This window comes from Girardinichthys multiradiatus, chromosome 21, assembly GCF_021462225.1.
Source record: "Girardinichthys multiradiatus isolate DD_20200921_A chromosome 21, DD_fGirMul_XY1, whole genome shotgun sequence".
NCBI lineage: Eukaryota > Metazoa > Chordata > Actinopteri > Cyprinodontiformes > Goodeidae > Girardinichthys > Girardinichthys multiradiatus.
In genome coordinates, this window is record NC_061813.1 from 13,408,964 (window position 1) to 13,422,369 (window position 13,406).

Consider the following 13,406-nt stretch of genomic DNA (forward strand, 5'->3'; position numbering starts at 1 on the left):
CGCATTCCCCAGGTCAAGCCACTTTTGAACCAGAAACAGCGGCAGAAGCACCTGACCTGGGCTACAGAGAAGCAGCACTGGACTGATGCTCAGTGGTCCAAAGTACTTTTTTCGGATGAAAGCAAATTCTGCATGTCATTCAGAAATCAAGGTGCCAGAGTCTGGAGGAAGACTGGGGAGAAGGAAATGCCAAAATGCCAGAAGTCCAGTGTCAAGTACCCACAGTCAGTGATGGTCTGGGGTGCCGTGTCAGCTGCTGGTGTTGGTCCACTGTGCTTTATCAAGGGCAGGGTCAATGCAGCTAGCTATCAGGAGATTTTGGAGCACTTCATGCTTCCATCTGCTGAAAAGCTTTATGGAGATGAAGATTTCATTTTTCAGCACGACCTGGCACCTGCTCACAGTGCCAAAACCACTGGTAAATGGTTTACTGACCATGGTATCACTGTGCTCAATTGGCCTGCCAACTCTCCTGACCTGAACCCCATAGAAAATCTGTGGGATATTGTGAAGAGAACGTTGAGAGACTCAAGACCCAACACTCTGGATGAGCTAAAGGCCGCTATCGAAGCATCCTGGGCCTCCATAAGACCTCAGCAATGCCACAGGCTGATTGCCTCCATGCCACGCCGCATTGAAGCAGTCATTTCTGCAAAAGGATTCCCGACCAAGTATTGAGTGCATAACTGTACATGATTATTTGAAGGTTGACGTTTTTTGTATTAAAAACATTTTTCTTTTATTGGTCGGATGAAATATGCTAATTTTATGAGATAGGAATTTTGGGTTTTCATGAGCTGTATGCCAAAATCATCCGTATTAAGACAATAAATGACCTGAAATATTTCAGTTAGTGTGCAATGAATCTAAAATATATGAATGTTAAATTTTCATCATGACATTATGGAAAATAATGAACTTTATCACAATATGCTAATATTTTGAGAAGGACCTGTATATGCTAAACCTGTTAGCATCTCACTGTAAATATATAAAATATACTTTGGTATGTTTTGCCGGACAACAGCACAGAAGGCATCACATCAGCTGATTCTAACTAGTAGCCTACAAGGCCAGTTTGGTTACCATGAGCTAATGCTGAGTTTATCATGAGCTTGAGTTGCCTTGGAAGTCTGGGATCTGGGAAATGTTGGAAAGATGTTGGTTCCAAGTTGAGATCATTAGAGTTGAAAGTTGGAAAGCCGCTGGGAAAACGAACAAAACAAGCTCATAATTTATTTGTCCCCATTTTATGCCAAAAATAGATCATACATGCAAATTTCACTACATTTTATTTAACGGCAGCCATATTGTATATTGAACTCAGGGCTGTTGCGAATGTTTGATTTTCCATTTTAGAATTCCAACTTCAGGGGGCAATCCTGTTTTATTTCCTACTGTGAACTTGGAAACTCCAACTTCCGAGTGCAAACACAACGCACCATTAGCCGCCAACTCTTTCTTGAACCATTGTATTGCGAATAGTGAACTGTATTAGTCTTGCTGACCAATAGAGTTTGACTGTTGCCTTTAGAAATCAATGCTTGGGTACCTGCTATTCTTAGGTTATTAGTGCAAGTTACTTGCCAACTTGACCAAGTTTTTCTTCCAGAGTCCAATGGCCACGGCCCAAATGAAATCCCAGAGGGCAGTGCAGGCAAGGGAACCTACCAGGTCAGAGGCCTCTGTCTGATCATCAAACAGTTCTTTGCTCTGCTGATCAAGAGGTGGCATCATGCCACACGCTCTTACAAAGACTTCATTGCCCAGGTTACCTTTCAATCATCATATCAAGGTTGACTTTTCAGCTATTATATATCATATTCAAATTCAATTCAAAGATACTTCATTGATCCCCGAGGGGAAATTAGAATTCCAGTACAACCCATCCAAACATACATCATGACACAAGACAAGGGGGGGACTCAGTGTGCTTTTACATGGCACATACGGATTTTATAATGAAGAAAGTAATCACCCATATGTGGCATTTAACATATTTACTATAGGTGAAGTTCAAAGCTAAGTTCACAAGTCTATTTTTAAGTATCTAAGTATCAGGGATTTTTTCTTAGAAAGCAACAGACAATCAACGCATTTTTGTCCCATGAAGAACAACAAATAAGAGCTTTTGCCTTGCGAAACTGTTCATACCCCTTGAAATGCTTGACATTTTGTCACCATACAACCACAAGTTCAAACGAATTCTATCAGGATTTTATGTGGTTGACAAAGTAGTAACTGTGAAGTAGAAGTAAAAGGATAAATCATTTTCCAAATTCTTTATAAATAGAATGTTCAGAGGTGTGGTGTGCATACATATCCCACCCCCTTTAATCTAATACCCCCATATGAAATCCACTGCAATCAATTCTCTTTAAAAGTCATCTAATTAGTAAACAGAAGAAGGTGCTCTTTGTCATGTTTTGGTGCTGTTGGAGATCCAAATGCAATGGTGAGGATGGCGAGAGCATAGTGAAAAACACACTTTAATGAACAAAACAGACTGTGGAAAACAGGGTGAAGACAACAGAGGATCTGACATGGAATAACTGAACCAAGGAATATTTATACTGCCGACTTTAATTACTAGATATGCTACACAGATGAGTGAATGAGCAGATGGGTACCAGATGTTAAAGGCACTGAGGTGAAAGTAACAATAGTAACCTGAAACATTGGAATAAATTTATATATAGAAGATGCTCCAATGCAACCAAAATAATCAAGCTAAACCCAAAGTCCAACAGAATATGGCAACTTAGGCCAAGGGGGACCAGAGTCAAGTCTTTTAGCTTTCCATCAAATCCGACAGAGCTTTGTAAAGAAGAAATCTTTGACGTGAAAAACTGAGATACCCCCAAAAACTTGCAGCTGTATTTGCTGCAAAATGTGGTTTTACACAAGCACACTTTTAACAGTTTTTTAAAACGATTCGTCCTTTTCCTTCCCTTTCACAAGTATGAACTATTTTGTGTTGGTCTATTATGTAAAATCACACTAAAATGCATTGAAGATTTTGGTTCTGTGACAGGATATGAACAAAAATTATGAGGGTATGAACACTTTTGCACAGTTCAGAACTTTTTCCTTGTTTTTGAAGTGCAATTATTTCTTTGGCTCTGTCAGATTGTGCTTCCAGCCGCCTTTGTCTTCTTGGCACTGATGTTTACTATCATAGTCCCACCTTTTGGAGAGTATCAGAGTATGACCCTTTCTCCATGGATGTATGGAAGACAGTACACATTCTTCAGGTTGGTGCAAGTCACCCTTTATTAAAATTACAATAAAATTTGGTTTTAGCTGAAATGAATGACATGACATAAAGTTAAGTGATGAAAATTTGTCCATTGCAGCAATGAGCGTCCCATGGATGCACAGATGAGATATTTTGGTGAAGTTTTGCTTGACAAGCCTGGTTTTGGGACCCGCTGCATGGCCGATGAACCTTTAGAGTGAGTAAAGCACATCGTTATAGATCTATTATTTTTTTCACAGACTTGGTATGGAATATTTTTGGTTTACAAAACTTCTCAATTCTATCCCATCCTAGAGATTTCCCATGTAATAACATCACCACAGAGTGGGAGATGCCCCTGGTTAACCCTTCCTTGATAGAAATGCTGGAGAACTCAAAGTGGACCCCCATTAGACCCTCCCCAGAATGTCAGTGCAGCACATCCAAGAAACTCACCATGCTTCCTGTATGTCCTGAAGGGGCTGGAGGCCTGCCACCTCCACAGGTGGGTTGGTCAGTTGGTACTGAACATGTCTACACTTTGTGCAGAAAAAACAAACATTACTTTAGGTAAGCCATCTGATGAGAATCTAAAATCTAGTTTGTGTTTGTTCAGAGGATCCAGTCAACTGGAGACGTTCTGTTCGACCTTACTGGTAGGAACGTCTCTGACTTCCTTGTCAAGACCTACCCCACCCTTATCAGGACCAGGTACCGAGGCTTTGAAACCCTGCAAAGGAAATATACAGACTTGGACTGCATGCCTTTATTGGCTTCATGTGAAATTATTTAACATCTTTATTTGTTCTCTCTGCAGCTTGAAAAGCAAATATTGGGTGAATGAACAGAGGTAATTATACATTTCCATCCATCTCATACAGTAAAAATGTACATTTAATACAACATGATGACAACTCCTATTCATCTTGAAGTACCTTTCAGGGAAAGATGTAATAGTTTGACTTGGTGCAGTTCTCCCTCTTGTGGTTATATTTTATACTGCAGTTACAGTGTTGCAGAAACAACCAGCAAAATCAAGTTCTACAGCTTTCATAAGGAGGTTTCTCTGTGGTGTCCAGGTATGGAGGTATATCAGTGGGTGGACAGCTTCCTGTTTTAGGAGTGCAGCCAAAGACACTTCAGGAGTTAGCAACTCAGCTGGGACAACTTCTTAACCTAACTGGGGTGAGGCTTAAAGGGAAGGTTAAACATTTTTTATTAGGTTGTGTTAAAAGGTTATAAGTAGTTGACATCTTACTTGCAGTGGATAACTCCCATAGTATCTTCATTTTGAGAAATCCAGATTAGCTGACCTTGGAAGCTGAAGCTAATGGCTAGTCTGAGATGGGCCAGAACCAAAGTCCACAATAAAAGTCCATTTTGGTTTTGGTCTCTTGGACTAACCTGGATTTGTACTACATAAAGACACCAAAACAGTTATCTACTACGTAAAACCTTTTAACTATCCCTTTCATTAGATTGTTTAAAAGCCATTGCTTTTATTTTGATATGTTTTGAAACAGTAACTACAACTTGTTTTTAGGGTCAATATTCCAAACAAACACTTAACGGAATTGGGAAGTTCCTCAGGTATATGGAAACGCAGAACAATGTCAAGGTTAGTCCTATATAGCTCAGCAGTTGGATAAATTATTTGGCTACAGATCAAATAAATAACCACCTAATACATTCTACATTATGTTAATCAGTTGCAGTTTTTCCTAGGTATGGTATAACAATAAGGGCTGGCATGCCATGGTGTCTTTTATGAATGTGGCCAACAATGCCATCCTTCGTGCAAATCTGCCGAAAGGAGCTGATCTGGATGAATATGGGATCACTGTCATCAACCATCCTCTGAACCTGACCAAGGAGCAGCTCTCTGAGATCACCGTGTGAGTGACCATCAGACTCATGATTCTTTCTCCATTTGTTTTCTTCTGCTGTTAAGAAGAAATATGAATTGTTCACCAGTCATTATTAGAAAACCTCAACTAATGACATTTTCCTTTAATCACAGCTCATGAAACTCTTCCATGTCTCTCTTTTCCCAGTCTGACTACTTCTGTAGATGCAGTGGTGGCCATTTGTGTCATTTTTGCCATGTCCTTTGTCCCAGCTAGTTTCATCCTCTATCTCATCCAGGAGAGAGTCACTCAGGCCAAACACCTGCAGTTTGTCAGTGGTGTTAGTCCACTGGTGTATTGGATGGCCAACTTTCTGTGGGACATGGTAAAGTGGCCTAGTTACCTTTTAGAGTTCTGGTATGATCTAGGCCATGTATTTAGAGCTTGAACTGAGGTCAACGCTTTCTGTGACTATCTCCAGGTGAATTACTCTATCAGTGCAGCGATGGTGGTGAAAATTTTCCTGTTTTTCGATAAGAGATGTTACACTTCACCAACCAACCTGCAACCCCTTATTGCCCTGCTCATGCTTTATGGGTGAGTTGCACCAATTGATGTTTTAATTGTCCGTATCCTTTTCTTTTCCAATATAGGAACAAAAACAAGTAAATTTGCATATCAAAACCACAACTGGACTGTTTAAAAGTAATATTGTACAAAAGAGAAAATTTGACTTATTATTCACAGTGTCCTCCACAATTATTTGAACACCTGGTTTAAAAAGCCCTTTTAATAAATACATATTTCAGCCTTTTCACAATTAATTTAAATGGTTATATTCTGTGAAGAAAAATACCATGGTAAGAAAGAATGATTTATTTCCAAAATCAATTCTACAACATGTTTTGGCACCCCTAACAACTTCTATTAAATAAAATTAAGTGAATCATATTTTAAGACTTTTTAAGCTCTCAAAGTGTCTAGAGACTTTTAATTGATCATCCATGAGATCTTGTTTCCCTCGGAATAACTATGATGTGACACAGATGCACATTTCTCCTAACCCCTCTTAAATGACGAGGCCTTAGTCCTTGACGCAGGCTGTCGCGGGATTGAATCCCGGGCCTGGTGATGTTTTCCGCATACCCTTCCCCCACTCTCTCAACCATTTCCTTTCTGCTTACTGTCAAAACTTTTAAAAATAAAGGGCCACTAGCACCTAAAAAAAATAAAAATGCTACAGGAACAATAATTATTTAAGGTGGAATTTTTTTGCCTGCTGAATAAAAATACTCATACTGAATTTTTCTAAACATTTTTATTGGGAATTATTGTAAAAACTTTAAAAGAGAATTTTCTAAAGCCTTTTTACCCATCGTCGCCAGAAGTGGAATAACTGTGGAGGTTGCTGTACTAAATTACTAATGCACAGTTTTTAGAAAACATTTTTATGACTGGTTGGCAAAATAAAAATCAAGAAAAAGTTGTCTGGAAATACAGGTTTGGTGCTGAGGTCCAATACCTCATAAAACCTCATAGTGCTTTATATGATGTGGACCAGTATTAGGTATCATTGCTTGGCATTCAGTGTTCGGGACTGATTATACAGTTGATCTCTTTTTTAGCTGGTCTGTGACGCCCATGATGTACCCCATGTCCTACGTATTTAGTATCCCCAGCACAGCCTACGTTTCTCTGTCATGTATCAACCTCTTCATCGGGATCAACAGCAGTGCCATCACCTTCATCCTGGACCTTTTTGAGAGCACCACAGTAAGTCTGTGGGATATATTAACCTAAATTCTTTAAACAATCTTCCTTCTCACTCTTGTTTTTTTTATTCAGGCTCTTTACAGATTCAACCAGATGTTAAAGACAGTGTTGCTCATCTTTCCCCATTACTGCCTTGGTAGAGGTCTCATAGACATGGCCATGAACCAGGCTGTGACTGATATCTATGCTCGCTTTGGTAATCACATTCCCATATCTTTTAGCAAAGACCACAGATGCTTCAGCTTTTAACCCCTGTCTGAGCATGATGATTGTCCGGTCTCTGCATGTGTCACATATCAGATTCTATACATTCACTCTTAGGGGCCTAGCCAACTGTAGACTGTAGACTTGCAAAAGTATTCATATCTATTGGACTTTTGTAACATTGCATCCCTGAACTACAGAGTATTTTATTCAGATTTTAAGTGATAGATCAACATAAAGTAATAGACAATTGTAAAGTGAAAGGAACATGGTACATATTTTTCGAAAATGTTAGCAAATAAAAGTCCAAAAAGTGAATCATGTATTCAGCATGGCATAACATTTTTTGAAGAAAAACATTTTTTAATGCTTTAACCAAACACTGAATGAGCACAACTACAAAGCTACCAAGAGCATTAACAAGGGAATCAGCTAAGACAACTATTATTCATGCACTCCACAAATCTGGCCTTTTTTGCTCAAGTGGCAAGAAGACAGCCAAGCTTGAGAGAAAGTCATTCATATTCTCCTTTAGAATTTGCCAAAAGCCATGGCACAGCAAATATCTGAAAGAAAGCACTCTGGTCACTTGAGATTACAAAAGCACTTTTTGGCCCTTATGCTATGTGTTCTGTGACACTAACTCTGCACTTCACCCAGGGCACCCCATTCCTGCGGTGAAGCATTTTGGTGTGCAGTGTTATGATGTGGGGAGGCTTTGCTTTTGCAGGTACACTGAAGATAGTCAGAGGGGATGGGAAAATACAGTAAGTACAGGGCAATCCTATAGGAAAGCCATCTGTGCTTGTTAGAGGCTGCAGAGGACTTGAGGCTGCACTTGGGGTTCATCATCCAGCAGCACAACAACCCTGAACATACAGCCAGAGCTACAATAGAGTGGTTTAGATCACCTCAAATCCAAATGAGAATCTGTGGCAAGATATGAAAGCTGGTAGAGACCAAAAGACTTGCAGTGAAATGTTGCTCAACAAAGTATTGATTCAGGGGCCCTGAACTCTAATCCATGCCATTTTTTAGCCATTATCTGTCGCTTAATTTCTAAGAAAACAAAGCGAACATTGTAACTGCAAAGCAACAAAATGTGAAAAAGTTTAAACTGTGTGAATACTTTTGTGATGCAATGCACATCAATCTGAAACAGCCACAGATAAGGAAGCAGGTGTTACAGATGTGCTGTATCCATCTCCTCAGGCGAGGATTACAGTCCAGATCCCTTTAACTGGGACTTCATTGGGAAAAACTTGCTCTGCATGGCTGTTGAGGGATTTGTCTATTTCATCCTCAACATCCTTTTCCAGTACCGCTTCTTCCTGGATCACTGGTAAAGGACAGGAAATCTTCACAACACAATCCAAGATGTAATGTCATTCTCAGGTAGGTGGAGATGGGATTTGTTAAGAAGGTTTTTTTAATTGTTATGATTATAGGATTCCAGATTGCCCAAAGCCTCATATTTTGGGGGAGGATAAAGATGTGGCTCAGGAAAGGGAGCGAATCCACAGGAATGTAAATACATACGATATTTTATGCATAAAAGACCTGTCTAAGGTGAGACATTTCAATACAATGAAGTTTAGGCAGAGGTAAAATGATCAAAAACTAAAGACTGCAAGATTTCTGGTTAATTCTGTTTTCATCTGACCTTTGTAGACGTACAGAGGAACCATCAACCCTGCAGTGGATCGAATCTGTGTTGGAGTTTCACCTGGAGAGGTTTGTCCGGTTTTCTTTAAATTAGGTCTGAACAGCTGCCCTCAGCGGTAGGCAGCTGGATCACTTTTTTTTTGTGTCTTTTTCTTTTCATCTTTACCTGCAGTGCTTTGGTTTGCTGGGGGTAAATGGAGCTGGGAAGACCACAACATTTAAGATGCTGACTGGAGACATAGATGTAACGTCAGGAGAGGCTTCTGTCTCTGGTTACAGGTTCATGATATAAAACAAATGCAATTTAAATGTTAATATGAATATTAAAACAGACAATATTCATGTTTCTAGTTTTTTTCATAAAAATCTAACAACAGCACAGTTTTAATTGCACATTTTTAAGATGTAAACACTTTGCTAAGTCTTTGTAGGAATCTGTGTTTTACACGTCAGTTCTTTGAGCCATACTTCAATACTAAGTGACGTTTCATCATGGGGTGGCTTTATCAGTCATGTGTTTATAAATCTATCTGAGAAAACGCCTTTTAAAAGCTTGTTGTGTTTCCACTGTGTTGTCCTTGCAGCATTTTGACCAACATCCTGGATGTGCACCAGAACATGGGTTACTGTCCACAGTTTGGTGCCATCGATGAGCTGCTGACAGGAAGAGAACATCTGCACCTGTATGCCCGCCTCAGAGGGGTTCCAGGGTCTGAGATCAGCAGGGTGTGATGGTGCTTTCATTATGACAGTATATAGATGATCCATAGGGAGACAGATGATAATGCTGTGTTTAAAAAGGTTTCTGCTAACTGCTGGAGAGCATTCCTTGAATCCTGGTTTCAAGGGCTAGATTGCAATTTGTTTGGGTGCTGGTGAATGGACCCATAGTAAAAGGCATACATGTTTGTTCTGACTTGTAGCTCTTAATAGTTTTGTTTGATGTAAAGTGATGAAGAAATTTGAGATAGCAAGGTCTGGCTCGTATGTGAGCTTTTAAAGCAAAGATTTACATGTTGAGTCGTCCGGTTGAGGAGGAGAAAGTCAAGGGAAATATTGTTCATGGATAGCAACTTGAAGACTGAACTAGTGAAAGAACACTTATAACAAAAATTTTAAAATAAAGAAAATCTACATTTCTGGCAGCAATGTTACTCTGACGCATCGGGCGTATTGCACTCCTAACAACTGTGCCACAGCCCAGTTTGTATTGGGTTAAACATAGCTGCAGTGAATGGAGGCAGCTGAAAATCTCAGTTGTGTTCATATAGGTCCAAGGTTTAACTTTGAGAATTTAACTGCTCTGCAGTAATGTGGCTGTCAAAACAATATTCTTTGAACACACAACTGTCACACAACTTCTTTTACAGTTTGTTCATGGCAATGTGTCATTTATACTTAAAATATGACTTTAACCCACCACTACATGTGGTCGATGTAAGGAATGTCAGAATACTCATGTAAAACCTGTCCTTCAATTGTCTCAGACACAAAGAAAAACAAACAGAAATGAGGCGCTGTTACAGCTAATTATTATAGGTAAAGATGCAGGTGGAAGTTTTACAGACCAATTTAAATCTGTAGAGGTATGCAAGAATGTCAGACAAAAAACTAAGTGAAAACCTTTTTTTTCTAAACTAAAAAAGTTCATGCTCACAAACAACAGATATAGTTGCCTTCATGATCCTGCAGCTGACTCCAATACAACACCCTGTTAAAGCTGTGTTACACTCTGACATGTCCTATCATGTCCATACATGGTGGTGACTTTCTGTTTTAGAGAGATGTCGCTCCATCGGTTCTTTTTGTGTCAGAAAAGTGCTTTTAGTAATCACTATTTTATTTTATTATGTTTCATAGGGTAAGAATTTGTAGGTTATCTGTCTCCAAAATATAATGACATTTGTGTTTGATAACTGAAGGTGTATTAATGTGTCTGCTGCTAGTAATAACTGCTTCCCTGTTCAATTAATTTAAAATCAGCATAACTGGCAATTTCCTTTGCTTTAGATGTCATTAAATTTAAATGGAGATGTCATTTCAAGGCATCTTATGGCCAGATATTTATAATTTTATTTTACCATGAGGACAAACTGGGGTACATCTATGATATGCTGTAGACTGATGTCTCTCATATGTCTTGATGATCTAGATGATCTAAACATCTGTGCCTTGGTGTTTTCATGATCAGGACCCACAGAATAAGTGGAAAATGGATGAATGGAGATTTGACTGTTGTCTTTTTCAGGTAGCTGAATGGGCCATCCAGAAACTGGGTTTATCAGAGTATGCCGGCCGAAGTGCTGGGACCTACAGTGGAGGTAACAAGAGGAAACTTTCCACTGCTATTGCCATGATCGGCTGTCCTGCTCTGGTGCTGCTGGTGAGCAGTTAACCACTTGGCATTTGTGGTTTTTGGATGAAGATCATAGTTTTGACAATATTTAAGGTAGAATTGACAAAATTCTGTTGTCACTGTTTGTTACGTCCTCTCTCTCAGGATGAGCCGACCACAGGCATGGACCCGCTCTCCAGACGCTTCCTCTGGAACTCCATCATGAGTGTCATTCAGGATAGACGAGCAGTGGTCCTTACCTCACACAGGTAAATCATATATTGTTGTTCATTAAACTGTACATCTGTGTGTGTTTGTATGTATTTACCGAGGTTTTCTTGCAGCATGGAAGAATGTGAAGCGCTCTGTACTCGCTTAGCCATTATGGTTAATGGATCCTTCAAATGTCTGGGAACCATTCAGCATCTCAAATACAAGTAAGTCATTTCACTTTATGGCCATATTTATAATAGCATTAACCAACAGTACACATAATCTGATAACCATTTTATTCTGAACCAGATTTGGCGACGGCTACGTGGTAACCATGAAGATCAGGGCCGCCAAGCCCGGCTGTCCCCCAGACCTGAACCCTGCTGAGGCTTTCATGGAGAGCACCTTCCCTGGCTCCATCCAAAGGGAGAAACACTACAACACTCTTCAGTATAAGATCTCCTCTCCATCTCTGGCTAGGATATTTCAAATGGTCCTGGCTAACAAGGACAAACTCAACATAGAGGACTACTCTGTGTCACAGACAACTCTTGATCAGGTGAACACACACACACAAAAAAAAACATCATGCTTTTTTTATGTGTTTTTAGAAAGAGCTTGCATTTGCTTACTATTACATTTTAAGTTAATGGAATATTGTACAGTGGATCTCCAAAGTGTCCTCCAAAGGGTTAGCTTTCTAGCCGACCCTTTGGAGGTTTTGGGTCAAAGCTAACTGGCATTTGTTTATTAATTGTTCATAATTTTATTCACTTTGACAAAAACAAATCCCAGTTACATTTGATGAAAAGCAGTCCCACATCATGATTCTACTAACATCATGTTTCATTGTGGGTACTTTGTTCTTTCACTTGGGTTTTATCACAAGTTATCACAAAGTTTTGGAATATTTTACCCATGCCTTTTCCAACTCTTTTGTTAAGGATATACAGTATGCCACATTAAAGGTGGAAAAAAGTCTGAACTGATTTACTATTCTCCAGTTTTTCAAAAAAATTACCAAAACATGGATTTTCAACAGGGGTGTGTACAGCATTGAGAGCCACTTTATATGCTGGAGCCCTGACTAATAACTATGGTCAAAAATAAAGCTGTTGTTTCTCTCTCTTTGTATGATGTTCCTCCTGAAACAGGTTGCTTTTTCCAATCCTTCCTCCATGATCTGTTTTGATTTGCATTTGTTCCTGCAGGTTTTTGTGAATTTTGCCAAGCAGCAGTCCAGAGAGGATGACACCATAGTACTGCACCCAAAGGTTGCTGGGGCACAACGGTACATTGAAACCACGCCGATCAAGTCTTATAGGAAATGAACTGAACTGGATGGGAGCTCTTCTATGGTCTGTGGATTTTATCCCCACGGTGGATAGACAGAAATGAAGCCGCTTGTCATACTCATCCTTTAAAAGGAACTCTAAATCCAACTTAGCTTAGCTGGAGCCAATTGCTGCATTGGAATAGTTAAAAAAAGAGGGCTGAAATCAGATTTTTTGGATATAGTATGTGATCTTTCTCATGTGATAAAACAAGTGTAGAGGAATAAATTTAACATGCTTTTTTTTTTTTTTTTTTAGCTTTTAGTCAAGTTAGTCAGTGGAGCATTTATGAGCCTGCTTTATGTTCCACGTCCTGCTCACCTTAGAAGCGGATTAAAAAAAAAAAAAAAAAGATACTGACGTCTTCCGATGGAACGTCAATAAACTCGTACGGTGTTGGGTTGTAAGAAAGCATAGCTCTTTGTACTTCGCTTCAGATGCCAAGCAAGAAACTTTTGAACTGCCTTTATAACCCTGTGAAAGAAGCACTTGAACAAGCTTAGTTTCTTGGCACTTTATTGATTACAAACATCACAATTTGTCACCAAGATGTACTGACAATATTACATTTGGTAATTATTACAAAGTCCTTCGGCTGCTGCTGCAAACTCATTACAGCCCATTGTGACATTTTTGTTTTCATGTTTTTTCTTCTTCACGCTTTTCTTATATGTGTCCAGCTTTGATTGTTTGCTCACATTTATTACACTTGGTGTCATTAGTGGGTGACGAATGAATGTGAAAATAAACGTTTCTATGAGATGCATCATATTAAAAAATGTAAGGTTTCTTTAAAA

General features: G+C 39.2%; 1 protein-coding gene across 4 annotated transcripts in view; it reads left to right on the plus strand.

Moving 5' to 3' along the window:
* Positions 1-13,388, plus strand: part of abca4a (ATP-binding cassette, sub-family A (ABC1), member 4a) — a 48,913-nt gene extending 35,525 nt beyond the window's left edge. For 2 of the 4 annotated variants that reach the window (XM_047349524.1, XM_047349525.1), the window contains 23 exons: positions 1,613-1,770; positions 3,130-3,254; positions 3,357-3,455; positions 3,554-3,743; positions 3,855-3,949; positions 4,056-4,088; positions 4,318-4,423; positions 4,782-4,856; positions 4,964-5,133; positions 5,293-5,470; positions 5,567-5,682; positions 6,711-6,858; positions 6,931-7,054; positions 8,275-8,404; positions 8,511-8,631; positions 8,734-8,796; positions 8,900-9,006; positions 9,312-9,453; positions 10,976-11,110; positions 11,228-11,331; positions 11,407-11,499; positions 11,585-11,834; positions 12,487-13,388. In XM_047349524.1, the coding sequence (XP_047205480.1) occupies positions 1,613-1,770; positions 3,130-3,254; positions 3,357-3,455; positions 3,554-3,743; positions 3,855-3,949; positions 4,056-4,088; positions 4,318-4,423; positions 4,782-4,856; positions 4,964-5,133; positions 5,293-5,470; positions 5,567-5,682; positions 6,711-6,858; positions 6,931-7,054; positions 8,275-8,404; positions 8,511-8,631; positions 8,734-8,796; positions 8,900-9,006; positions 9,312-9,453; positions 10,976-11,110; positions 11,228-11,331; positions 11,407-11,499; positions 11,585-11,834; positions 12,487-12,606 (2,882 nt within the window). In that variant the 3' untranslated portion in view covers positions 12,607-13,388. Of the gene's footprint in view, positions 1-1,612; positions 1,771-3,129; positions 3,255-3,356; positions 3,456-3,553; positions 3,744-3,854; positions 3,950-4,055; positions 4,089-4,317; positions 4,424-4,781; positions 4,857-4,963; positions 5,134-5,292; positions 5,471-5,566; positions 5,683-6,710; positions 6,859-6,930; positions 7,055-8,274; positions 8,632-8,733; positions 8,797-8,899; positions 9,007-9,311; positions 9,454-10,975; positions 11,111-11,227; positions 11,332-11,406; positions 11,500-11,584; positions 11,835-12,486 lie in introns of those variants that run through there. The other 2 variants (XR_007035718.1, XM_047349526.1) reach the window with 2 other exon arrangements.
* Positions 13,389-13,406: the final 18 nt, after the last annotated feature.